Source organism: Megascapheus bottae, chromosome 17 (assembly GCF_031878675.1).
Source record: "Megascapheus bottae isolate mThoBot1 chromosome 17, mThoBot2.hap1, whole genome shotgun sequence".
Lineage (NCBI taxonomy): Eukaryota > Metazoa > Chordata > Mammalia > Rodentia > Geomyidae > Megascapheus > Megascapheus bottae.
Window position 1 is genome coordinate 25,335,028 of NC_143525.1, and position 26,450 is coordinate 25,361,477.

Genomic DNA, 26,450 nt, shown 5'->3' on the forward strand with positions numbered 1-26,450 from the left:
TTTTCTAGTGGTTAATTGGAGTTAAGAGTCTCACAGTCTTTAGTGCCCAGGCTGGCTTTGAACCTTGATCCTCAGATTTGAGACTCCTGAGCGGCTAGGATTACAGGTGTGAGCCACAGTGCACGGCACTCTATTCTTTTGTCATACTTTCAATGTTTACATTTTCCGATCCAAACATCAGAATACATGGTTTCTTTTCATTTATTTATTTATTTTTGCCAGTCCTGGGCTTGAGCTCAGGGCCTGAGCACTGTCCTTGGAGACTTTCTCAATGCTAGAGCTCTACCACTTGAGCACCACTTCTAGCTTTTTTCTATGTATGTGGTACCAAGGAATTGAACCTGGGTCTTCATGCATGCTAGGCAAGCATTCTACTACTAGGCCAAACTCCCGGCCCAGAATACATGGTTTCTATGGAAAGATTTTTTTCCCCCATTTCAGTGTTGGGTATGAGATATATTTTTTTAAAGTAATTTTATTTCTATTATTAAGGTGTTGTACAGAGTGATTACCATTTCATACGTCAGGCAATGTTTTCTTTTTTTAATGCTAAACACTTTGTAACTATCATTTTAACAGTTGTGCTAAGGCGACAGAATACTGAAAATCTCGATTGTCTTAAGAACTTTAGTAAGGTCCCCAAAACTACTTAAGTGTCACAGCTGAGAGTTATCCCTACACCTATTGTACTAAGATGGAATAATTCATTTTCCTTCTTCACTATTAGGGGAGGGCAAGAGAGCAAGGAGACACCACTGATTGAAGATCCAGCAATGGTTAAAAGCTATCTGTTGAGCAACTGTTCTGAGCTATGCAAGAAGCTGAGGAGAAAAGGTGTACAGTGCTGCTAGAGTAATGACAGAGCTCCTGGAGGGAATTCCTGGGTGTGTACAGGTCTTGCTGCAAAATGGTAGTATGACAGGAGCAATACTTCTGCAGAGAAGGGAAGCAGGCAGAAAACATCAAGCACCACTCTCAGGTTAAGGTTTCCAGTTACTTGCTTTCCCTCAATTTTCTTCAGTACTGCCTTTTAGCCAGGACCCGTGGTTGGAATCATTTGATAGGGAATTTCCACTGCACACAAAATACCTTTGTTTAAAAACACTTACAGAACCGGTGATTAGCAATCAAAATGTGAAAATAATTAGTTATTTAGTAGTTAAAATCCTACTAATTATAAAAAATCATGGCCTATTAGTAGGCAATAGCAGCATTACAAGTGGAAGCCATCACGCTGCATCGTAAGCTTTTCTGAGTGCTTAGCAAGTCCCTGTCAGTGTTAATTGCACTTAAACACATTATTTTTTAAAATTTAATCTCTGAAATCTGTTCATTATAAACGTATATAAAGAATATAGGTGTCAGTCACTACTTGCTCTATATAAATTTGACAAAGATTCCACACAGATTTGTGCATAAGGGAGGAGGAAGCAGCATACAGATAGATGCTTTCTGGAGCACACTGAATTTGTCCTGAGGACTGATGCTTCAAAGCTTGGATTGCAGTGGCTTCAGGTGCTTGTAGTAAGATTCATGGACCTGTAGAAAATGGAGAGGAAAAAAAACACTGGTAAACAGCCATGTATAATAACAATTTATATTTGTATTGTGTACATGTGAACCCACATCCACACTACCTACGTGTGCGTGCACACATAAGTACTAGGGATTGAAATCAGGACTTTGAGCTCTTGCTCAGGCTTTTTGCCCATGGCTGGCATTCTACTAGTCAAACCACATCTTTTTTTTGCTAGTCCTGGGGCTTGAATTCAGGGTTAGGGCAATGTCCTTGAACTTTCTCAAGGTTAATGCTCTACCACTTAAGCCACAGCACCACTTCCAACTTTTCTGCATACCAAGAAATTAAACCCAGGGCTTCGTGTATGCCAGGTGGAGCACTCTACCACTAGGCCACACTCCAGGCCCTGGCTTGAATTTTTTTTAAAGCCCATTCCCAGGGAGTGGGACATAGAAGGGGTGGCATTGGAGGATTCTATCAAGCATGTTGCAATGATTTGATAGTTGTTAAAGCTAGAAAAAAGGTACATGGAAATATATACTAGGGTATTTTAATTTTTGCATATGTTTGAAAATGTCCAGTTAATAAATATTTAAAAAAATGTGAACACTAATTATTGTAGGAACTATCTAGTTCTCTTGAACTTCTTGAGTGAATAAAGCCACTGTCATAAGTGGCCACAAGGCTTTCAAGTGAAGAACTGTTTTCCTCTCTCATATTTTAGTGAAGAGCTTCAGTGGGCTGGGAGAATTGCTATGTCACAGAGTAGTTGCCTAATACGTATGAGCCCAGAGCCACAAAAATGTGAAGAATCTCACAAAGTGGCAAGACATTTTTTTTTTTACCTCCGTTTTGTTCAGGGGGGATCTCTTGGCCCACTCAAACAAATTATCATATACATTTCCATCATAGCGACCAAGAATAGAGCCAAGTGTCATATCCTTAAAATCAAAGGCATCAACCAAAGCAACAGCATTGGGGCGAATTTCAGTGAGTAACTCCATTATACGCTGGTTTACTTGTGTAAGCTGAGACACTGACATGATATTCCCCTAGAAGAAACCCAAATAAATAAATTAATAAAATACAGATATGCATTTCCACACAAAGCTATAAAAGAAATGACAAGCCAGGCGAAGTAGCTCATGCCTATAATCCTAGCTACTCAGGAGGCTGAGATATGAGGATCGCAGTTCAAAGCCAGTTCAAAGCCAGCCCGGGCACTAAAGATCCTAAGACTCTTGTCTCCTATTAACCACTAGAAAATGGGAAGTGGGGCTGTGGCTCAAGAGGTAGGGCAGTAGCTCTGAGCTGAAGAGCTCAGGGATAGCATTCAGGCCCAGAGTCCAAGCCCCGTGACCGACCAAAAAAAAAACAAAGACATTTTCTTTCTTTCTTTCTTTCTTTCTTTCTTTCTTTCCTCCTCCTCCTCTTCCTCCTTCTTCTTCTTTTGTGGGTCATGGGGCTTGCACTGCTCTACCCTTGTGTCAAGCCCCACTTCCCATTTTCTAGAGGTTAACTGGAGTCTCAGATCCATTTGTGCCTGGGCTGGCTTTGAACCTTGATCTTTAGATCTCAGCTTCCTGAGTAGTCAGGATTACAGGGGTGAGCCACCACACCCAGCAAGACAATTATTTTTCTTAAACAAAACAACATACTAGAGAATACTGACCTGAAGGAAATCTCCTGACTTTTGATTGATTCCATACAGAGAATACAAGAGATATAAGTTCTTTAAAACAGGTTGAATAGACTTTTCTTGAATGTCGAGGAGTTTTTCTCCAAAGATCTTAACTACCACATAGTGGCAATGTGCCTAGATAGAAAGAAAACAACGCAGTATGAGATCCTTGGGAAAGATCCACTGCATTGACTAGGAACAGAAGGGGAAGACAGGCAAGAAGAGCAGAGAACCACCATTCACCTCACTTGCTCGAACAAGGTCAACGGAAGTCAGGTTCCATGCCACCTCCCTGTTTTTCCTATGACTCAGTGCAGTCTGAAGGTTTTTAGCAGCCATTTCTACTAATCTGTTAAAAGAAAAAGTAAAATAAGGAAAATGACCCACAGAAGCTGAGCACTAGTGGCTCATGGCTGTAATCCTAGCTAGTCAAGAGGCTGAGATCTGAGAATTGCAGTTCGAAGCCAGTCTTAGAAAAAGTCCATGAGACTTCTGTCTCTTAAGTAACCAGAAGTGGCACTGTGGTTCAAAATGGTAGAACACTAGCCTTGAGTGAAAAAACTCAGAGATAGTGCACAGGACCAGAGTTCAAGCCCCACGACCAGAAAAATAACTACAGTTCCCAAGTCTTCTCTCGTCTATTCTCAACCCAGAGGCTCGATGGCTGGGTGAACTCACCTGGATGCACGGAGCCTGTATGCCTCAGTCAGGCTTTCGGGACTGTTGATATCTACCACATTCGGCCGGGATGCCACCTGCTGCGGCTGGATGCGCTGACTGGGCAGGTCATTCAGGTAGGACACTGTGCCACCAACCAACTTCCCTGAGAGCACCTGATTATAGCTCTTCATTAAGAACCTAAAAATCACCAGAATACATGCTTTTAGTAATTCTATTCCTGAAATGGCTTCATAGTAATTTTATTTCTGAAAGGGTTTCATGTCATGTGAACACCTGTTTCATACTTAACAGACTGACCTAGAACATCACAACACGGAGTCAGAGGGGGATTAGTGTGTACCTCACCATGGTACACTGGATGAATATATGTCTATGTCCAAGTATCACCTCCCTGTATAACTGACTCTCTTAAAAATGCAAAACCCAAGCAACTAACCTGGGTTAGGAAATCTATGCCTTACAGGTGATAAGAGAGAACACAGGGCAAGAGCAATCAGTGAAAACGGATGGAGCTATTATTATGAATTTGATTCTCACCTGGCCATCTGTAGCAGCATGACAGTGTTTTCTCCTTCAAAGGTGCAGGCTGGGGTGAAAGTGACATAAATATTGGGAATACCACTGCAATGTGAATAGCCATGCCCACCACAAGCCATCCGACACTCTTCAATACCAGCGTTTGCTATCCAGGTGGTGAAAGCTTTAAGTCCAGCAGTGAGGGCATGAAGCTGAGGGTACAAGCACAGGCTGTGAGATTACTTATGGTACTCAAGAGACCCTATCCAACAAGAAAACGCAGACCCTTCTCTAACAAAACTGACCACCACGCATGTCAACTGGAGAAGCAGGCACCAACTAGTTGGGAACTTCCATACTCCCTTCTAAACTGTTCTACTGGCAAAATTCCTTTGGTTGACAAATGCCCAATATGGTTTAATGCTTACGATATAAATACTGAAAAAGACACATTAACTTTTTATTTTTTTCTCTTTCTTTGGAGATAGGAGTCTTTTGTGCCCAAGCTGGCTTTGAACCTTGATCCTCAGATCTCAGCCTCCTGAGTAGTTAGGATTACAGGCGTGAGCCACTGTGCCTGGCTTTTTCTTTTCTTTCTTGTGCCAGTAATGGGGCCTGAGCTTGGGGCCTTGCACCCTTCCTTGGCCCTTTTACTCAAGACTGTTGCTTTGCCACTTGAGCCACAGTTCCACTTGTAGCTGTTTTCCTGGTTAATTGGAGACAAGAGTCTTACAGATTTTTATTCCTGGGCTGACTTTGAATAGAGATCCTCAGATCTCAGCTTCCTAAGTAGCTAGGATTACAGGTGTGAGCCACCTAGCACTGGGCTTTGTTCTACTTTCAATTATAAAAAGTTGTAAGATCATGTAGTTCTTTTCAGGAAATCCCTATGTATAGTTTCTACTGGATATTTCTAAAAGGGAAAGGTAAAATATAAAGACCCACAAAGTGAACATACCTCAGGCAACTCTGTCAGGTCCCCTTGGCCGATGCCCTCATTAACCCGATAGTAGGTATCTTTCATGAATCTGCCTACAAACTGGAAAGCATAGGCAGTGGCCAGAAGTGGAAATAGTTTATACTGTTGTGTTTGGAAATCCAAAATCTGTGGTTCTGGATCCCTAAATTATAGAGAAAAGGAAAAAAATGAGTATAGAACTTGCTGTGTACCAAGTTGTAGTCTAAACATTGTGCTGCATTCATTTATTCAATCTTTAAGAGACCCTGTAAAAAGTTACTATTATCATCTTCATTTTACAAATAAAAAAAATGAGGAGTTAAGATCTACTTAGTATGCTGGGTTAAGCCAATTCATTAATCCACATTTGGGAATTCTCAGACCACTCAGATTGGACCCTTACCCTGCAATGATTTCAGACTGGTGTCTCACGGCGCTGTATCGGATGGCAATGGTGCATGCCTTTGACAGAGACCGAGCTGCTTCTCCTACAAGGTAGGACCTGACGAACACCATTGTCCCATAGGTCAGCTTGTTACTGACAGGCTTTACGTACGTGCCATCAGGCTGCACCTGGAAGAACAATATGGGTGGCTGATCCTTCTCTCTGAGCCCAAGCCCAAGTAGCAGTTCAGTGGATCTGCAAATGGGTGTCCTTGCCGCACCAGCATACCCTGGATTTGGCAATTTGTAACATTAAATCCCACACTCTACTCTGCCCTGATGAATCTCCAACTCTTAGAGCAAGGCCTGATAATTACTTTCCAGGTAATTCTAGGTAAGGCACATAAAAGCTTGAAAGGCACAGATTTAGCAAGCCAGGTATGTTCTGCACCCCTGCTATATGCAAATTAAAAGCATCCAAAGTAAAAACACATCACCTTTTGCAGCACTCTTATGGTCCCTACACTGGATGCCTCTGCTGCTGCCTCCTATCTGAACATACCTGTGCATACTTCATCAGCATGTTTTCTCTGGGAATACGATAGTTGTCCATTTTCAGGTAGCCATTATCCATCTCTTCATAACCAAATTTGGGGCCGATGTCTCCAACAGAAATACCTGCAACAGAAAACAGGAAATAAATTTCGAGGAGAGTGGTAGTGGTACTAGAGATTGAACCCAGAGCCTCACAGACATGCTAGGCAAAAGCTCTACCATTACGTTATACTCTCAGCCTTTTGGTAATATTCTATTTATTTATTTTATTTATTTCATTTTAAGACTTGGTCTGAGTTGCTCAATCTGATGATCTTGAATTTATAATCCTTATGCTTCAGCCTCCTCAGCCTCATGTCTGGCTGCCAGGAGACATTTGTGTTCTTCAATCCATTTCTTTACTTGTGCTTTATATTTTTTGTAGAGAAAAGTGCTCATTTCAAATTTTACTTTGATATCAGGTAAACAATCCTTACCTGGCAAAGGCTTGTGGGTTCCTATTTCACGAATAGGCACAATGAAGGCATGCAATCCGTAGCACTTCCCCTGAGTGTAGAGCTGGGCAAGAACCACAGCGTGATTGGAAGTCTTCCCAACTGCAACAGCAAAGACATCAAAGAGATAGGAGAGAAGTAAGATACCACTACCTTTGTAAAGACTGGAATCAGAAGGATGGACAAATGCATGTTAAAGGGAATATGAAGCCAGGCACTGGTAGTGGACATTTACAATCCCAGCTACTCAGGAGGCTAAGATCTGAAGTTTAAAGCCAGTGTGGGCAGACAAAAAAAATCCTGACTCAGGGCCAGGAGCATGGCCTAGTGGTAGTGTGCTCACCTAGCATCTACCAAGCCCTGGATTCCATAAACTGGAACCACATACACAGAAAAAGATGGAAGTGGTGCTGTGGCTCAAGTGGTAGAGGCTCGAGCAAAAAGTGTCCAAGGACAGTGTCCAGGCCTTGAGTTCAAGGCTTTGTCAAAATAAAAAAATAAGACTCTTATTTCCAACTAGCCAGTAAAAAATTACAACCTCAGACATAGTTCAAGTGGTTCAAGACAGCCAGCTATGAACAGAAAAGGTGAGTGAAAAGGCTCTAAGTTCAAGCCTATGCATGCACACATGCACATACATGCGTGGGCACATGTACATGTATGTACATGTACATGTATGTACATGTACACACACACACACACACACACACACACACAGAATAAACAAGCTGAGCAGGATGACACAGCCTATGTCCCAGCACTTGGGAAGCTGAGAAAAGATCTTCAGTTTCAGGCCAGCCTGGACTATTGCAGCACCACTGACAATAGCCAAAGGGAGAAATTAGCCAGAGTGACCAACATACAGATAAACAAACCATAAAGATATGATACATGTATACCATGGTATTACACAGCCATAAATAAAACTGAGGGCCAGGAGTTTAGCCTAGTAGTAGAGTGCTTGCCTAGCATGCACAAAGTCCACGGTATTCCTTGGTACCACATACATAGAAAAAGCTAGAAGTGGTGCTGTGGCTGAAGTGGTGGAGCTCTAGCCTTGAGAAAGCCCAAGAACAGTGCTCAGGCCCTGTGTTCAAGCCCCAGGACTGGCAAAAAAGAAAAAAACAAAAAAAACAAAAAAAAACAACTGAAGTCATGACATCTGGTGCTGAGGCTTCAATGGTAGAGTGCTAGCCTTGAGAAAGCCTAAGGACAATGCCCAGGCCCTGAATTTAAGACCCAGGATCGGCAAATACGTGCACGTACACACACACACACACACACACACACACACACACACACACACACACACACACACACACACACACACACGTAATTCATAAAATCTGCCAACCAGGGGCCCGGGAGTTTGGCCTAGTGGTAGAGTGCTTGCTGGGTTTGATTCCTCGGTAACCACATACATAGAAAAAAGCCGGAAGTGGTGCTGAGAATCAAGTGGTAGAGCTCTAGCCTTGAAAAAGTCCAAGGGCAGTGCTCAGGCCCTGAGCTCAAGCCCAGGACTGGCAAAAAAAAAAATCTGCCAAACATTAAATCCATAAGAAATATAAATCCCAAGCCAAGAACACAGAATGAAAGAAGACACTAAGTAAAAATTCCATGTCAAAGCTATTTATAGTAAAAATCTGAAGACAACTCAAAGTTTTGGCAAGGCAGCAATGACAAACAGAGGGCTAAGGCTGGAGCTCTGTTGTAGAACACCTGCCTAGCAAATGCTGGCTCCGGGTTCCATCCCCAGCACTAAGGAAAACATGATGGGGAACATTATCTTTTTAAAGTGATGTTAATGTTTTAAGTAATATCATCATAAAACTACAGTACTATACAGAAATGTTTAGATGAAAAACTAAAAAGCATGTAAGATAGTAATCATTTCTCTGATATGTAAAACACAGAAATCTATATAACTTGTACAAGAAGTGAAATAGCTTAGTGTAGTTCAAAATGTACAGTCTTTTTTCCATATTGCAAAAAATATTCTTATATAAGCTCTAAATTCTAAATATAATCTCATACTGGTTCTACAAAATACACAACAAATGTTGAAAGAGTTCACTTACGTCCACCAGGCCACCACTTAATGGATGTTACTGTAGGACTGTTGAGAATAAACTCTTGGGTTTTGGGGTCATATGTGGCAGTGGTTTCCAAGCCTCGGAGATGAGTTCCTGAGGAAAGAAATTATATTCAATTCAGATAAAGCATGGGGGAAATAATCACTGAAGGTAAGATCTTCTGCCTAGTCCTTCAAGCTCTAGAATTTCTAATGAAAACAAAATCTGAGAGGAAACACGTCCCACATTTCATGTCTATCATGATCCAGTGCACCTGTAAGTTATTCAGATCCAAGAAAAGAAAATGTACAGGCAGCCACCAAGGTATGTACAAACAACAACCAAGCTAGTAACAATGTACAAATCTAACTGACATTTTACCCCATCTCTAAGTTTCTTTTCTTTTTTTGGTTTTTTTTTTTTTTTTTTTTTTTTTGGTTACAAGACTCAGATTCAAACTCCATACCTGATGCTTTGCTCACTGGCTGGTGTTTTTACCAACGAAGCCATGAATTCAACTACCCATCTCTAAGTTTCAAGTGTGTCAATTTTGGCAACTCAGCACCTTGGAATGTGCTGCTAAGAATACGTGGTAGGAAGAGATTTCAGATAAAGATTTTATAAGCCGTGAATTCTATCAGAGTGATTGCTAGAATGGGAGGAAAATAAGGTAAGGTTGATTTGTTTTAAAGATAAAGTAAATTCGAAAACAGTAAAGTTGGCATTCACCCCACAGATTTTTGTTGTTGGATCATGGGACTTGAACTTAGGACCTGGGTACTATCCCTGAGCTTTTCTGCTCAAAGTTGGTCCTCTGCCACTTTGAGCCATAGTTCCAGTTCCAATTTTCTGGTAGTTAATTGGAGATAAGCATTTCATTGACTTTCCCGCCCAGGCTGGCTCTGAACCATGATCCTCAGACTTCAGCCTCCTGAATAGCAAGGATTACAGGTGAGCCACTGTCACCTGGCCACCCTACAGATTTCAAATGCCAGATCTTAATCCTAATGTTCATGAATGTGGTAAAGAAGAGTTCCCAGTTTTGTGTATTTACTGGAAATAAGACAAACCAGGACATCTGCCAAAATTCCTTGAAAAGCTATAAAAACATGACTTGGTGGCATTCTCTCTAACAATACTATACTGAGTACAGCTGAGGACCTTTTTATTAAACTAGATCTCACTGAACACTTGGAAATATTTAGAAACTTACAAGCAAAATAATAGAAATGTCCAGTTTACATGTGATCTGAGTGGGAGTCAAAAAAGTAGGGACTTAGGAAATTCCTTTACCAAAGAAGATTTTACAGGAAAAAAAAAAACACATTAAACATAACAAAGACAAAATATTTTCAAATGTGTAACTGAACCAAATAGTGTTCCACTTTTAAGTCCTTAAAAATCCCTGTAAAATACTAGACAGCCCTGAGTAAGAAAAGCCCAGAGTGGAAAGAAGTTCGTGGAAGTAAACGAATGGCAGAGATACCAATGTAACACGAGTGATGAGAGGAACAGGTGCCACCCTCATTCCCACCTAGACTCCTGAAGAATGAGAGGTGGAGATGGTGAGAAAAAAGAACGATGTTCCACATACAGTATGAAGCAAATGACTGGGAATATAACTGATCATAATTCTTAACCTCTGGACAAGCCACTTTAACTTGTCTACAAAGACTATCATATACTGAAGTACTAGCACTTGCTAGCATTTGGTGGGCACTCCCTACATGCCTAGCTGGCAAAGCCTGCTCCCCCCAAGAAGGTAGATGGAATACACTGTACCATGACCCATCTCTGTCTGGGCATAAGTGCCAGTGATCTCCAAATTCCAGGCTGGCATGAAGAAGCGCTCCTGCTGCTCTGCAGTGGCCTGGTGAAGCAAGGTGGGCAGGAACATGCCCAAGTGAAGATCCAAAGGTTCAGGCCGCCCGCGGTGCACAAAGCTTCGAAGAATTACCAAGGATGGACATTTGAGAGAAGCATCATCAGGTGTGACAGAATCAACAATTTCAACAGACAGAGCAAGGAGAAAAAAAACAAAAAACTTTCAGTGAGTATGGATTAGTTACGTGCACTTCATTATGGATGGGAGCACTGCCCCTTTTTGTATTACTTTTCGATTCTCAGTTCTTATCATCATCTATGGCAGGAACCATTCAGATCACAGCCCATACAGCACAACCCTATGTGCATGAGGCAGAGACTCCAGCCTAACAATGAAAGGAAATGAAAAATTTGGAAATATTTCATGGAATAGAATTTAGGTGGCACAAGTGCTTACTCAGATGGGAAGGAGATAGAATGCAATACAATCCCCTAGAGTAAGGTTTTGTTCCGATTCATTAATACTTCTAGGGAGGGGTATTTTTTCCATAGAACATCCAGTATTAGATCTAGATTCATGTCAAATAGTCAGTCATGCACTACTGAAACAAATACAAAAATCGACAGTGCTCTTCATCTCAATCATTTCAGAAATTAAAAAGCATGCAATTTCTAGTGAAAATCATAACAATTGGAAATACAGGTTTGTGTATAATAACTTTGCCATTACAATTATATAGTAAATATCTCTAATGATAATAAACACCTTGTTTCAGTCTTAAATCCATTTTCTGGGTTCATTATTATCCATTAAAGTTTGCAAGCATTGTCTGGATATATGATGCATACTTGTAATCACAGCAGTCAGGAGGATAGAAAATTTGAGGCCAGCCCAGCTCACATAGTGGGTATGAGGCCACCTTGGGCTACATACTAAGACTCTTCTTAAAAAAGACAAAAGCTTGGGCTGGGAGTTTGGCCTAGTGGTAGAGTGCTTGCCTAGCATGCATGAAGACACAGGTTTGATTCCTCAGTACCATGCATATTATAGAAAAAGCTGGAAGTGGCACTGTGGTTCAAGTGGTAGAGCTTTAACCTTGAGAAAGCCCAAGGACAGTGCTCAGACCCTGAGTTCAAGCCCCAGGACTGGTGAAAAAAAAACAAATCTGCAAGAGGCTGTATCTGAGGTGGCTCACACCTGTAATCCTAGCTACTCAGGAGGCTGAGATCTGAGGATCAAGGTTCAAAGCCAGCTCAGGCACAAAAGAACCTGAGACTCTTACCTCCAATTAACCTCTAGAAAATGGGAAGTGGGGCTTGGCTCATGGGTAGGGTGGTAGCCTTGATTGAGCTGAAGGGCTCAGGGACAACGCCCAGGCCCAGTTCAAGCCCCATGATTCACAATAAATAAATAAACAAACAAATAAACAAATAAAATTAAGTAGCAAAAAAGCTGGCCTGGAGGCATGGGTCAAGTGTTAGACAACAGCCATAAGCAAGAGAGTCTGATGCTCTGAGTTCAAGCCCCAATAAAAAGAAATGGAGCTCATCATCTACATGTCTTGTGGTTGGGGAAATTATTGCACAAGTGCAATATAAGACATACCAAAAAAACTACAGCTGTCCATGGAAGGATGACAAGTGGAAATTCCACAAGAAGTTATCACCTGCAAAAACTGGGTAAAAAGCTTATAAAGCCTCTTGGTACTATTGGAACTACTCGTTTTGTGTCAGTCGTGGGACTTGAACTCTGGGCCTGGGCATTGTCCCTGAGCTCTTCAGCTCAAGGCTACCGCCCTATCCCTTGAGCCACAGTATCACTTGCTGTTTCTAGTGGTTAACTGGAGATAGAGTCTCATGGACTTTTTAGTGCCCACGTTGGCTTTGAACCACAATCCTCAGATCACTAGGATTTCAGGCATGAGCCACTGTGCCCAGTGCAAAAAAAAAAAAAATTTTTTTTCTAAAAGAAAGAAAATAAAGTGAGGAAGAAGGATTGAGATTTCAAGGCCAGTTTAGACAACATTATTAAGGTCCTCTTTTCAAACACAATAAAAATAAAAGGGTGTTACTCAAGTGGGAGAGTTTGCTTAAACAAGTTCAACTCTCAGTACTACAAACAAAATACACTTAAAAAATTGAAAATGAACTAGGAGTTTCAGGCTTGGAGTGTAACTCTGGAGGAATTTCTGCTTAGTATGCTCAAGATCCTGGGGCTGAATGTCCAGCACTGTTCCCATAAACCAGTGAAGATGTGTGTGCAATAACAGTAAGTGTTATCAAAAAATATACTTAGCAGGGCAGTGGATCAAACTATTACCATCAAAAACTGTTTTGAGGGGCCGGGAGCATAGTGGTAGACTGCTCACCTAGCATGTATGTAGCCTTGGGTTCGATTCCTAGGTACCACATACACAGAAAAAGCCAGAAGTGCTGCTGTGGCTAAAGTGGCAGAGTGTCTCTAAGCCTTGAGCAAAAAGTGTTGAAGGACAGTGTCCAGGCTCTGAGTTTAAGCTCCAGGACTGGCAAAAACAAAACAAAACAAAAACTTATGAAATGTTAAGGAGAAAGGGACAGTTTCTTTTTTTAGCTTAGACCAAGTATTTGTTGTAATGGGTTGATTATTCATAATAATGATTAAGTATTACTTTAAAAATCGCTTCTTATAAAAAAAACCCAAAGCACCAACATTGTATTGGCAAAGTGATAGTTTTTTGTTTTTGTTTTTTTTAAACTATAACATCTCTCTGTTCACAAGGTACAAGACTGGAAAGGCTAATAGTCCACAATGGACAGAGACAGACAGACACAGACACAGACACAGACACACACACACACACAATTAATAACAAATGAGAGGAATAAAATTAAAATAGCAGCATCTCTATGCACAGCATGATTATAATCCTCAAGAGCAACAAAACACCAGCAATAATAAACAGAACAAAAATAGAAATAAGGGAAAAGAAAAAAATCAACTACATTCTTAAGATCATTCACTTAGAAACTCCAGTGAAGAGAAAGACAGTTTACAAAGGAACCAAATTTTAACTTTTAAAGTTTGCTAAGCAACTTAGCTCAGGATATTAAAATTTTATTTTATTTATTATTATTATTATATATTTTTTTGCCAGTCCTGGGCATGAACTCAGGGCATGAGCACTGTCCTTGGGTTCTTTTTCTCAAGGCTAGAGCTCTACCACTTGAGCCTCAGCACCATTTCTGGCTTTTTTCTATGTATCTGGTACCAAGGAATCGAACCCAGGTCTTCATGCATGCTAGGCAAGCACTCTACCACTAGGCCAAACTCCTGACCCCTAAAGTTTTATTTTAAAACCTAAGGCACAGCATAAATAAAATTTAAGAGAGCAAATACAAATTCCTAATGCAGCACAAATAAAAAATATGCAAGACTTGAGTATCAGTGGCTCACGCCTGTAATCCTAACTACTTAGAAGGCTGAGATCTGAGGATGGTAGTTCAAAGCCAGACTGGGGAAGAAAAATCCTGAGAGACTCTTACCTCCAATTTAGTCACTCAAAAACTGGAAAAGTGGGGCTGTGGCTCTAAGTTGCAGCGTTAGTCTTGAGCACAAGAGCTCAGGGACAACAGCACCCAGGCCCTGAATTCAAGCCCCACATCTAACAAAACAAATAATAATAATAACAACAATAATGTGTACTAGCTAATGTTTCATAACTGTTATGAAATTCTACAGCAAGCCAGAAAGAACAGGAAAAGAGCCATTAGTGGGTAGACATTTGAAATCTAGAAAACCATATGGAACTTGTTCGCACACTGTATCATATACAAGTCAAAGCATTAAACCAAACCAAAGGAAAAGAAAACAGAAAATAATTATCTAAGTTATAAAAAGGAGAAAATTTATAACTACTCAGAAAAAGCATGATGAATATACAAAACTAAAATGTTCAACAAGGCAGATAATAGTGGAAAAAAGACAGATACAATACCATCCAGTAAGATCAATATACAGATTCTATTACTACTCAAGAGAAGGAAAAAATCTCATTTTATACACAGAAAATGCAAACAGCACATCAAAATCTATAATAATATCCAGGCTCACTAGCAATTTAACACTGAAACGATTTTTTGCCAGTACTGGGACTTGAACTCAGGCCCTCATACTCTCACTTGGCTTTCTCTACTCAAGCAAGGCCAGGTGCTCAACCACCTGAGCAATGTCTCAGGTTCCATATCTTTGCTGGCTAACTGGAGATAAGAGTCTTACTGTTTATGTTTAGTCTGCCTTCCCTCCTGGATTCTCAGTCTCAGCCTCCAGGCTAGTTAGAAGTACAGGCCTGATATGAAAATTTAAAACTTTAAATCTTAAACTGGGCATGGTGGCTCACACCTGTAATCCTAGTTATTCAGGAGGCTGAGATCTGAGGATCGCAGTTCAAACCCAGCTCAGGCACTAAAGACCTGAGACTATCTCCAATTAACCATGAGAAAACTGGAGCGGCGCTGTGGCTCATGGGGCAGGGTGATAGTCTTGAGCTGAAGAGCTCAGGGACAGCGTCCAGGCTGAGTTCAAGCCCCATGACCAAAAAAAAATAATAATAATTAATTAATTAATTAAATCTTGGCTACCTACTAAAATAAAGTGACCATGTTGATAGGGCTATGGAGACACAGAAACACTAAGGTGTCACATTTATTGTAAACTGGCTCTTTGTTCTAGGAAAAGACTATAAAATATTTATTCCTGCCAATGCAATATTCATCTTTGAGAAAGTACAACTCCTGAGAAAGTACAATCCCAAAATGCCAGGAATCAAACCCAGAGTCTTGTTCATGCCTAGAGCTACACTTCTATCCCCCAAATACAGATATCATCACTGCTTATAAGGAAACCAGAATAACCCAAACACTAGGGAGAAAATCTCATGGAAGTTCACTAAGAGAATCACTTGGGAAAGTACTGTAGCCTCAGGAGAGGGCAGTAGAAAAGCTGTAAGAGAAAGACCAATGAGGAAAAAACAAGTTCTAAGGAAAAAAAGTGATTTGTTACATATTTACATATGTATGTGGAGAACCTACAAAGACATTGTAGCCATCTTTTAGGACAGCTATAAACTTTACATTGCTAAACAATAATTAAACTGGTCAATATATGTAAGAGCAAGCATGAAAGCATCCTACCTACCTTGTGATCTAAAGAAATGTATGGTCATCATTATGACCACAATGCTGGACCAAGTTCTGTAGGCTACTCCTTCAAACCCAGAACCCTCAGGAAGAACTCCTCCTCTGCACAGAGAAGGTACATGGGTTTCCTGGCTTGCCTTTAGAGGAAGGCACACTCGAGAAGGCAAAGATAAAAGCTGATAGGGGACTAGGAGTTTGGCCCAGTGGTAGAGTACTTGCCTAGCATGCATGAAGACCGGGGTTCGATTCCTTGGTACCATATACATGGGGAAAAAAGATGGAAGTAGTGCTGTGGTTCAAATGGTAGAGCTCTAGCCTGAGCCTAAGCCCAGGACTGGCAAAAGGTCAGGGCCTGAGCACTGATCTTGGGCTTTCTCAAGGCTAGCTCTACCATTTGAGCTACAGCACCACTTCTGGCTTTTTCTATGTATGCGGTACTGAGGAATCAAACCTGGGTCTTCATGCGTGCTAGGCAAGCACTCTACCACTAGGCCAAACTCCTGGCTCCAAGAGACTTTTTAACGTAGCTTCAGAAGCTAATCCTATCAGAAGTTAATCCTATCAGATAACACAAAGTAACCAACAAACTGACTGGGTTACACACTTCAATGATCAAAAGTCAAGAAAAAACAAACTTGAATTAATCTTACAAAAAGGCAAAACTGGCTCAAAATATACTGAACTAGAAACCATGTGGGAAAGAAAATTTAAAATATAAATTTGCCTAGAGCAACATGGGATTAGAGTCCAATTTCTATTCCTTTTTTTTTTTTTTTGCCAGTCCCAGGGCTTGAACTCAGGGTTTGAATGTCTTGGGCTTTCTCAAAGCGAGGGCTCTACCACCTGAGCCACAGCACCAGTTCTGGCTTTTTTCCTGCACTATGTATGTGATACTGAGGAATAGAACCAGGTTTTATGCATGGTAGGCAAGCACTCTACCAACTAGGCCAAACTCTCAACCCCCAATTTTTATTCTTATAATCAGTAAGTTCAGAATTTCATTTCTTCTACTCTCAATTTAAAATTTAAAGAAAATATGTGATATATTTTAAATAGACAGAACATTAGCCTAATAAGCCCCAGGATATTTCACATCCTATAAATGATGCATTACAATCTACAATGAAGAATACTAAATAAAACATGTTGGGTGCTTGTGGCTCACTCCTGTAATCCTAGCTACTGAGGAGGCTGAGATCTAAGGATTGTGGTTCAAAGTCATACCAGGGAGAAAAGTCTATGAGATTTGTATTTCTAATTAATCACCAAAAGCCAAAAGTGAAGCTCTGGTACTAGTTTTGAGGAAAAAAGCTCAGGGACAACGTACAGACTGTGAGTTCAAGGCTCAGGATGGGCATATACCCCAAAAGAATACTGATTTAAAAAAAAAAAAAGCAAAACGAGAATGTTTTACTAAAGGCTATTTTAAGATTACAAAATACAAATGCTGACATGTTACACAATGCACTTGTGTATGTATGTACATACTCCAGGGACTAATGTTACTGTCTTTGCCCTAGGCAACCTTTTGTGAGGCTGTAAATTCAGCACATGAGGCTTGACACTGCGGTCCCAGGTGTTGAGTAAGGTGTTTAATGTACAAGACCATAAACAGAATCTGGTCTTCACTGAGATTAGGATAAACATTTCTCTTAAGCCAATTCATAAATCAAAAAGCAGCCAAATAATAAAATGAAATTGTCCAGATTCTCACAACGCATCTTCCTTCCCTTTCTTTACTCCTTCTGTTTTGTTAGTGAGGGATGAGACTGAGTAGCTCCCACCTCATTTAAATTGGAAGTCTTGAAATGGGTTGCCCATGGACCCTCAGATTCAGACTAACCGTGGCCCATTTCCGTTTGGGCGTAGGTGCCAATTATCTGGAGTTGCTGGGATGAGTGCAGCCATTTCTCTTGCTGAGCAGTGGTGCCCTGATTCAGCAAGGTAGGAATAAACATGGAGTAATTGAGGCCCACAGGTTCCACAAAATTGACCAATTGTAGTCTACAGGAGAGAAAAAAAAAGGATCTCAGCCTTACTCTAGAAACTGTACCCTTCTGATAACCCATTCATTCCTGCCAAATATGTTTGACCCTCAGGATGAAGGCTGAAAAGCTGAAACCTCTTTCTATGAAAAGTAAAACTGGCCATTTACTATCTAAAAAGCCAACAGCAGGCCCTGAATCGATTCAGCCCCACAACGCCTAGAATCTCACATATACCAAGCATAGATTCTACCACCCAGCCACATCTCCAATTCCCAGAATTCCCTTCAGATCTACACTTAATACAGAGCAATTCATTCTGTTGGTGTTATTTGCTGGTCGACCGGTTGGATTTGTTTTAAGATATAAAATACTTACAAACTCACAAAAAAAAACACTTCCCCCTTTTCAGTATACCAGTCACCAACACAACCTTTTCTGCTGACTAGAAACTATTCTGGTAACGGAGAAAAAACAAACATTCTCGCAAATTATGATGGGTTAGATGTTTTAGTTTGAGTGTTTGTTTTTGCATTACTTTCAGGTTTTGCTTGTTTCAAAGACCAAAAGATATCCCACAGAACATTTATTTGTAGAATTGTTAACAAAAGTTCCTAGATAATCTAAGTAACCAATATGAAGGAAATAATGAAATAATCAAAATATAGATTATACACACTAGTTAACGTTAGCTATATTGTCCTGTAGATTTACTAAGGGTCTGTTATATATTTTTTTCCTTGCATTTTATTGTTTTTCCCACACCTTTTCATTTTAGATGGCAAAAGTGTTGTGTGTGTGCCTACCCCTATATTTTATATCAGTGCAACCAAATACCTGAGGCAAACACCTTAAGGAGGAAGGATGGGGACTTATTTTGCTTAGGGTTTCAAAGGTTTCAATTCATCATGAAGAAGTATGGTAGAACAGGGCAGTACAATTCACAGCAACCAGAAACAAAGCCTATGCTATACTTTGACTTTATACCTAAAGAGCTTAAGGTACAGTGTATATATCACGTAAGCAATTTTGACATCTTCAGGAATATCTAAAAATGCTATCACCACCAGTTTATTATTTTGGCTAATGAAACAGCACAGCATGGACCAAGGAAGGAAGAAAAGATCATCACTCCACTGTGGGGAGGCCCTGAAGCCATCCCACAGCTTTAAAGGAAGTAGTGGCAAATATACTGTACATTCTCTTAATGTCCTATTTCCTAAATAAATCACAACCCTTTTAGAAACAACTCTCCATGGAGGCTCTTAGATTTTAAGTACTTCCAATTAGCCAAAATTAATTATTACAAATGTTATCTCAATATATATATATATATTTGGGGGGGGGGTCATTTGTAGGACTTGAACTCTGGGCCTGGGCACTGTCCTTGAGCTCTTCAGCTCAAGGTTACTGTCCTACTTCTTGAGCCACAGCACCACTTCTAGTTTTCTGGAGGTTAATTGGAGATAAGAGTCTCACAGACTTCAGTGCCTGGGCAGGCTATGAATCAGGATCCTCAAGATCTCAGCCTCCTGAATAGCTAGGATTATAGGTGTGAGCCATCGCACAGAGCTAGGAAATAATTTTTGTGTCCAAGTTATGTTTTTAAAGGTCAACAAAAGTTGCTCATTAGCATCAGTGAAAAATGTTTTCTCTGCTATCAACAGTTTCAATCATACATTGAGGGTAAAAGTCATTTTTCAGTGGGGACTGTAGCTCAGTGGTAAAGTGCTGGCCTACCTAGTACAAGGGCCTAGAGAGGAGAAAAGGGAGGGAGAAAATTGAAGAGAGAGAAGGAAAAAAAGAAAATCAAAAATGAAAATCACTTTTCAGGGATGCTGAGTCAAACCTGTAAGCCAAAAGACAATCAACTAGTAAACATCTAAATAAACAATAATTAAATATACAAATCTAAGCTAGGGGCATGGCTCAAGTGGTAGAGCCCTTGCTTAATAATCATGATAGCCTAGATTCAATCTCCAGACCTGGAAGGGGGAAAAAAAAATCCATACTCTAGGACTTCTATTGTCATCCAATGTTGGTTTAAACTGGAAGAAATATAAAGAAGAGGTAAGGTAGTTTTCAAGAACTTAAAAGTGAGCAGCATCTCATTTCCCTGTACTCAAGTTCCATAATTCAAAAATGTACTTCTCACAGAAACAAGCACCAAAAGCCCAGTGAGATGGACAAACATGTGTACCACTGGCAAGGGCAAGCATGGCGCACACAGTATTCCAGGCAGGCATTCTGTTTTTTCTAAAACCAACTGCCACACATTTCCATTTCCCTTCTAAGTACACAGAGAGGAAAAGAACCACCAGAATTTCTGAGAGAAAAAGCTCTAATTAAGGTGCCAAAAATGGTACGATGTTAAGGCAAGGAGGGCTGAGTAATCTAGTTAAGAACTCTGAAGGCTGGCTCAGTGGCTCATGCCTGTAATCCTAGCTACTCAGGAGCCTGAGATCTGAGGAATTTCAAAGCCAGCCCAAACTCAAAAGTCTGTGAGGCTCTTATAGCCAATTAACCGCTAGAATACCTGGAAGTGGTGCTGGGAAGTGGTGCTGGTACGGTGGCTCAAGAGGTAGGGCAGTAGCCTTGAGCTCAGGGACAATGCCCAGGCCCAGACTCCAAGCCCCACAACAAACAAAAACAAAACAAAACAAAAAACTCTGAGAACTGGCCGGGTCAGTGGCTCACACCTGTAATCTCCTATGAGCCTAAACTCCCAGCCATTAACTTTGTAATTTTTTTTTAGCATGCTAAGGATTGAACACCGGGTCTTGAGAATGCTAAACGTGTGCTCTGCCACTGAGCTGTATCTCCAACCTCAAGGAAACCAGCTTTACAAACCATAAATCTCATTAGAATTTCAAATAAGAGGGCCAGGAGTGTGGCCTACTGGTAGTGCTTGCCTACCATGCACGAAGACCTGGGTTCAATTCCTCAGTACCACATACACAGGAAAAGATAGAAGTGGTGTTGTGGCTCAAGAGGTAGAGCGCCAGCCTTGAGGAATGCCCAAGGACAGTGCTCAGGCCCTGAGTCCAAGCCCAAGAAATGGCACACATACAAAAGAAAAAAAAAAAAAGGCTTTCAAATAAGATTTTGTCATTTTCCTTTCAAAGCAAACAGTATAGTTAAAAGATAAAGTTACAGCAAAGATTAGGAAATCATTTGTATTCCTTTCCTCAAGCAGTAAAGTCTCATATCCTTAAAGGACTAGAGAGAACAGATCTTTTAATGCTCAAATTGAAAAAAAAAAAAAAACATTTTTTTTTTGGTAAGTCCTGGGATTTGAACACAAGGCCTAGGTGTTATCCCTGAGCTCTTTTGCTTAGGGCTAGTATTCCATATCTCCACTTACCATTTTAGGGCAGTTAATTAAAGAATCTCGTAGATTTTCCTGTCTGGGCTGGCTCTGAACTGTAACCCTCAAGACAGAAGCCTCCTAAATAGCTAGGATTACTGGCATGAGACACTGGCATCCAGCTTCAAGTTGAAAACACTAAACAAGTATTTTACTAATATCCAGTACAATTCAAAACAAGCTTATAAATTTTCTTTTGTGTTAGAAAAGAAATGCTTTAAATCCTTAAAAAATATAGTATTTTAGCGTTTGATGGTTATTTTTTTCTTAGAGATACATGAAACATGTTACAACTGAGCAACTGAGATTATAAAATTGATAGGATTATATGCTGGAAGTTGATTTGATGCAAAACAAATTTTAAGTCTTTTATCTAACACTGAGCCCCCCCCCCGTTGTATCATAAGAATGTCAGAAGAATATCAAAGGGTGGATTAAACTTTATACTTTAATATGTCACATGAAAAATGTCATACAACAAAACCACTGGCTGTGGCCCAGTACTTGTAGCTCATGCCTGTAATCCTAGATACTCAGGAAACTGAAATCTGAGGACTGAGGTTCAAAGCCAGCCCAGCAGCAAACTCCGTGAAACTCTCTTCTCTAAACTGTGAAACTCTCTTCTTCTAATAAACTATTCAGAAAAGATGGAAGTGTCATTGTGGCAAGTGGCAGAATGCTTGATTCACTCAAAAAAGCAGCTCAGGGATAGTGCCTAGTCCCAGAGCTAAAGCCCTAGGACTGGCAAAAAAAAACCAAAACAAAACAAAAAAAACAACCAGGCTGTAACTGGTGGCTCACGCCCCTGTAATCCTAGCTATTCAGGAGGCTGAGATCTGAGGATCAAGGTTCCCAGGCACAAAAGGACCTAAGACTTTTGGGGGGGGGGGAACCTGGGGCTTGAACTCTGCCTAGCGCTGTCCCTTAGCTCTTCAGCTCAAGGCTAGCACTCTATCCTTGAGCCAACCCCCACCTCCTGTTTTCTAGGGGTTAATTGGAGATAAGAGCCTGGCAGGACTAGAGACTCTTATCTCCAATTAACCTCTAGAAAATGGGAAGTGGGGGGAAGTGGGACTTGGCTCAAGGGTAGCTGAAGAGCTCAGGCACAGTACCCAAGCACAGAGTTCAAGTCCCATGACCCATAAAAAATAAAAACAAGGGGCCGGGAGTTGGCCTAGTGGTAGAGTGCCTGCCTAGCATGCACGAAGACCCAGGTTCGATTGCTTGGTACCACATACATAGAAAAAAGCTGGAAGTGGTGCTGAGGCTCAAGTGGTAGAGCTCTAGCCTTGAGAAATCCCAAGGACAGGGCTCAGGCCCTGAGCTCAAGCCCAGGACTGGCCAAAAAAAAAAAAAAACCCTGGCTGCAAAGATAATAATAATAAAAATAAATAAATAAACTGGCTGGTGTCCGTGGATCTTTAGCTCATATAAAGAACTCTGTCCTAGTTCATTGTGATTTCATTCAAATCTGGTTACACATTATGAACTACCATGGGTGACGAAAACTGCCCCAACTCTGGAACATGTTGTATCATCTACTTAAAAACAAAACAAAACAAGCCACAAGTGGTGGCTTACACCTGTAATCCTAGTTACTTAGAAGGCTGATATCTGAGGATAACTGTTCAAAGCCAGCCAGGGCAATAAAGACTGTGAGATTCTTACCTCCAATTAACCACTAGAAAACCAGAAGTAGTGCATGGCTCAAGGGGTAGGGCAGTAGCCTTGAGCTGAAGAGCTCAGGGACAATCCCCAGGCCCAGAGTCCAAGCCCTATGAGATGACACAAAAAAATCGTTTCTAGGATTTGTCTTCCCGGGGGCTGGCTTCAAACCCCAATTCTCAGATCTCAAGCTTTCTAACTAGCTAGGATTCCAAATGTGAACCATTTGTACAGTGCTTTGGGTAATAAGAGAATTTTTTTTTGTTAACTCTTAGGGTTGGTCACTATCTCAGAGCTTTTATGCTCAAGGCTGTTATCACTTCCACTTTTCTGGTAGTTAATTGGAGATGAGTCTTACGGATTTTTCTGCCTGAGCTGGCTTCGAAACAAGACCCTTAGATTGCAGCCTTCTGAGTAGCTAGGACTGCAGGTGTGAGTCACTAGAGCCTGGCACTATAATTAATATATATATATATATATATATACATATATTTGGGGGGGTGGGTCACAGGGTTTGAACTCATCCTGGATGCTGTCCCTGAGCTCTTCAGCTCAAGGCTACTGCCTTACCCTTGGGCCAAGCCCCACTTCCCATTTTCTAGTGATTAACTGGAGATAGTCTCAGGTTCTTTTGGGCCCAGGCTGGCTTTGAACTTTGAACCTTGATCCTCAGATCTCAGCCTCCTGAGTAGCTAGGATTACCAATGTGAGCCACCACACCCTGCAATAAGGTTTTTTTTGTTGTTACCTCAGAAATTTTTTTTTTTTTGCCAGTCCTGGGGCTTGAACTCAGGGCTTATTTTCCAATAAGCTAGTTTATCTTCACAATAATAACCAATCAACTTGAAAACAGATACCAAATGTATTAGAGGCAGTAGTAGTATAAGGGTGGAGTAATAATTACTACATGTTTCATTCATCTTGGTTCTTGAAAATTCATGCAACTTCATTGTGTTTAATGTGCTAGGAATTAAATCCAGGGCTTTGAACATGCTAGGCAAGTGATCTACCATGGAAGCTACATCCCTACCCCAAATTTTATCTTTTGTTTTGTTTTCGACAGTTATGGGTTTTGAACTCATGGCCTGGGTACTTACTGTCCCTTTAACTTAAGGATAGCACTCTACCACTTTGAGCCACAGCTCCACTTTTGGTTTTATGAGAGTTAACTGGAGATAAAACTGCTGTGGCCTTTCTTTCCCAGGCTGGCTTTGAGCCATGATTCTCAGACCTTAGCCTCCTAAATGGCTAGGACTACAGTTGTGAGCCACTGGCATCTGGCCCCAAATTATATCTTCATTGATAACAATATTGGAGCTCTTGTAAAATGTAAAAGCCTAACATGAGATGCTCAGGAATTATCATCCTAAGCATCCTAAGAGATGCTTTAAAGGCAAAATAATCTTGTACTAGAGTACTTAGTAAGGCAAAGGAGAAAAATGTCCCTATTTCTACATATAATTTACAAAGCACAAGAACAGATTGTCTGAAAAAGGACATACTTCTCCGACACTAAGATGAAGGCAGGCATGTTTTTTGTGGTAGTTTTTGTTTTTTCCAGTTGTGGGACTTGAACTCTGGATCTGGGTGTTATTCCTGAGTTCTTCAGCTCAAGGCTCCCTACTGCCCTACCCCTTGAGCCACAGTGCCACTTCCAGTTTTCTGATGATTAATTGGAGATAAAAGTCTCTAGTTAGTGCCCAGCTGGCTTTGGGCCAGCTTTGGACCACAATCCTTAGATCTCAGTGCCCTTAGTTAGGATTACAGGGGTGAGCAACCGTGCCTGGCAGTAGGCATGTTTTTATACCCTTGATCTTAGCCAAACGGCGAAGAAAGTGACCAAGACAGATGCTTATGCCCAAGACAGCTATTTTAGTCTTAATATATTCAGAAATGCTGGCTTCTTAGAATTCCATATTCATTCTGAGGCTGACTGAAGTTCTTCATTCACCCTTCTATGAATGAATATTCTCATGAGCAAATAAAAATATGATCTGCTACTGCATCAAAGTACTAAAGTGTCTTGGGGTCATCAACTGAAAAAAAACCTTCAAAATTCAAAAAATTTAGCAAGCTTCCTTTTTTTTTTAAAACAGTGGACTAGGCATTTTACATAAAGTAAGTGCAAATTAAGATACCTGGAGCAAAATAATTTTTAATTAGCTTATTTATTTTGCCAGTCCTGGAGCTTGAACTCAGGGCCTGCCTACTATCCTTAGGCTTTCTCAACGCTAGTGCTCTAGTACTCGAGCCACATCACCGTTTATAGTTTTTTCTTTTCTTTTTTTCTTGCCAGTCCTAGACTTGAGCTTAGGGCCTGAATACTGTCCTTGGGTTTTTCTCAAGGCTACAGCTCTACCACTTGAGCCACAGCACCACTTCTGGCTTTTTCTATGTATGTGGTCCCGAGGAATGGAACCCTGGTCTTCATGCATACTAGGATAGCACTCTACCACTAGGACAAACTCCCAGCCCCCATTTAGTTTTTTTCTGAGATTTTTGAGTTGAGAATGAAAACTCTTGCATGTTTATTCATGCTAGATACCATAGAAATCACATTATTTTTCCACATAAAACCTTAAAGTGATATAGTACTGCCAACAAAAACCAACAGCCTTCAAGTAACTGTACAGTCTGGACTTAAAATATTTGCCCCAGGCAAAGTAAATCATACCTACTTTATTATTATTTTTATCTGCTTATTTATTTATGCCTGGGGCTTGAACTCAGGGCCTGGATACTGTCACTGGGTCTCTCTGTGTTCAAGGCCAGCACTCTACCACTAGAACCACTTCCGGCTTTTTGTGTGTATGTGGTTCTGAAGAATCGATCCCAGGGCTTCATGCATGCTAGGCAAGCACTTTACTGCTAAGACACCTTTCCAGCCCCCATACTTACTTTTTAAACCACATGATTTCATCAGGGTCTGCAATGCCAAACTCCCTCATCTTCTTTACCATGATGGCACTTTTCTTGACAGCCGCCTCATAACGCTGGCTGCGTGTGAGGAAGTTATAGTCCTCATGTTGGAAGTCGGGGTCATTCACGATCAAGTCCTCTGCGAAGAGTTAAAGAACAAACAGACTGACATCACCTTCTCTCGAGCAGTAGGTCTGAATCAAGGGCGATGGGTTTCAGCCCAGCCATGGGACGTCCTCACTAGTGGCAAGTCCAGACTCCCCATTAAACCTCAACTCCTCACCAAGTTGAGGTCCCAAGCCTGGCTGGGGCGGGGGGGAGGGGGCGCGGGGGGGAGGGGGCACGGGGGGGGAGGGGACACGGGGGGGGCGGGGACGGCCGGGTCGGCCGCGCTCACCGATCTCCCGACGTCGCCGGGTGTTCTCGGGGTTCCCGTCCAGGATGTGTGTGATGAACTCCGGGTTGAAGGTGGCGGAGGCCCGCTCCCTGCTCAGGTCGGGATTCATGGTGTCGGCTAGTGTCGGGGGCGAAGGGAGGGAGAGGCAACGATGGAGGCGAAGTCCGACTTGGGCCACTCCAGCTGGTGCCCGGCCTTAAGAGCGGTCCCCCCCCCGCCCCGCGACGCGAGGCCCCGCCCGGCAGGCCGGTCCGCCCC

The 26,450-nt window shown here is 41.3% G+C and overlaps 1 protein-coding gene across 3 annotated transcripts; it reads right to left on the bottom strand.

The window, feature by feature from the left end:
* Positions 1–26,399, bottom strand: Acox1 (acyl-CoA oxidase 1). Of its 3 annotated transcripts, none has more exons than XM_090350329.1 (14): positions 26,193–26,399; positions 25,775–25,934; positions 10,643–10,803; positions 8,867–8,974; positions 6,771–6,890; positions 6,302–6,417; positions 5,759–5,928; positions 5,356–5,518; positions 4,419–4,609; positions 3,879–4,058; positions 3,444–3,549; positions 3,192–3,335; positions 2,365–2,571; positions 1–1,539 (listed from the first exon to the last, which is right to left on the bottom strand). In XM_090350329.1, the coding sequence occupies exons 1-14, from the start codon at positions 26,299–26,301 to the stop codon at positions 1,489–1,491; spliced, it is 1,986 nt and encodes a 661-aa protein (XP_090206455.1). In that variant the 5' UTR covers positions 26,302–26,399; the 3' UTR covers positions 1–1,488. The 3 variants fall into 3 exon arrangements, with proteins under 3 accessions (XP_090206455.1, XP_090206453.1, XP_090206456.1); XM_090350327.1 differs by lacking the exon at positions 10,643–10,803 and adding an exon at positions 17,703–17,863 and having other exon boundaries at positions 26,193–26,397; XM_090350330.1 differs by lacking the exons at positions 25,775–25,934; positions 26,193–26,399 and adding an exon at positions 17,703–17,857.
* Between the last annotated feature and the right edge of the window lie 51 nt (positions 26,400–26,450).

Coding starts and splice junctions, on each gene's coding strand:
- Acox1 (XM_090350329.1), bottom strand. CDS start 26,301: ATGAATCCCGACCTGAGCAGGGAGCGGGCCTCCGCCACCTTCAACCCG. Junction 8,975..10,642: donor CCAGACAGAGATGGGTCATG/GTACAGTGTATT, acceptor TTCTTTCCTCAG/GAACTCATCTCCGAGGCTTG. Junction 2,572..3,191: donor AGTCAGGAGATTTCCTTCAG/GTCAGTATTCTC, acceptor GGTTTCTTCTAG/GGGAATATCATGTCAGTGTC.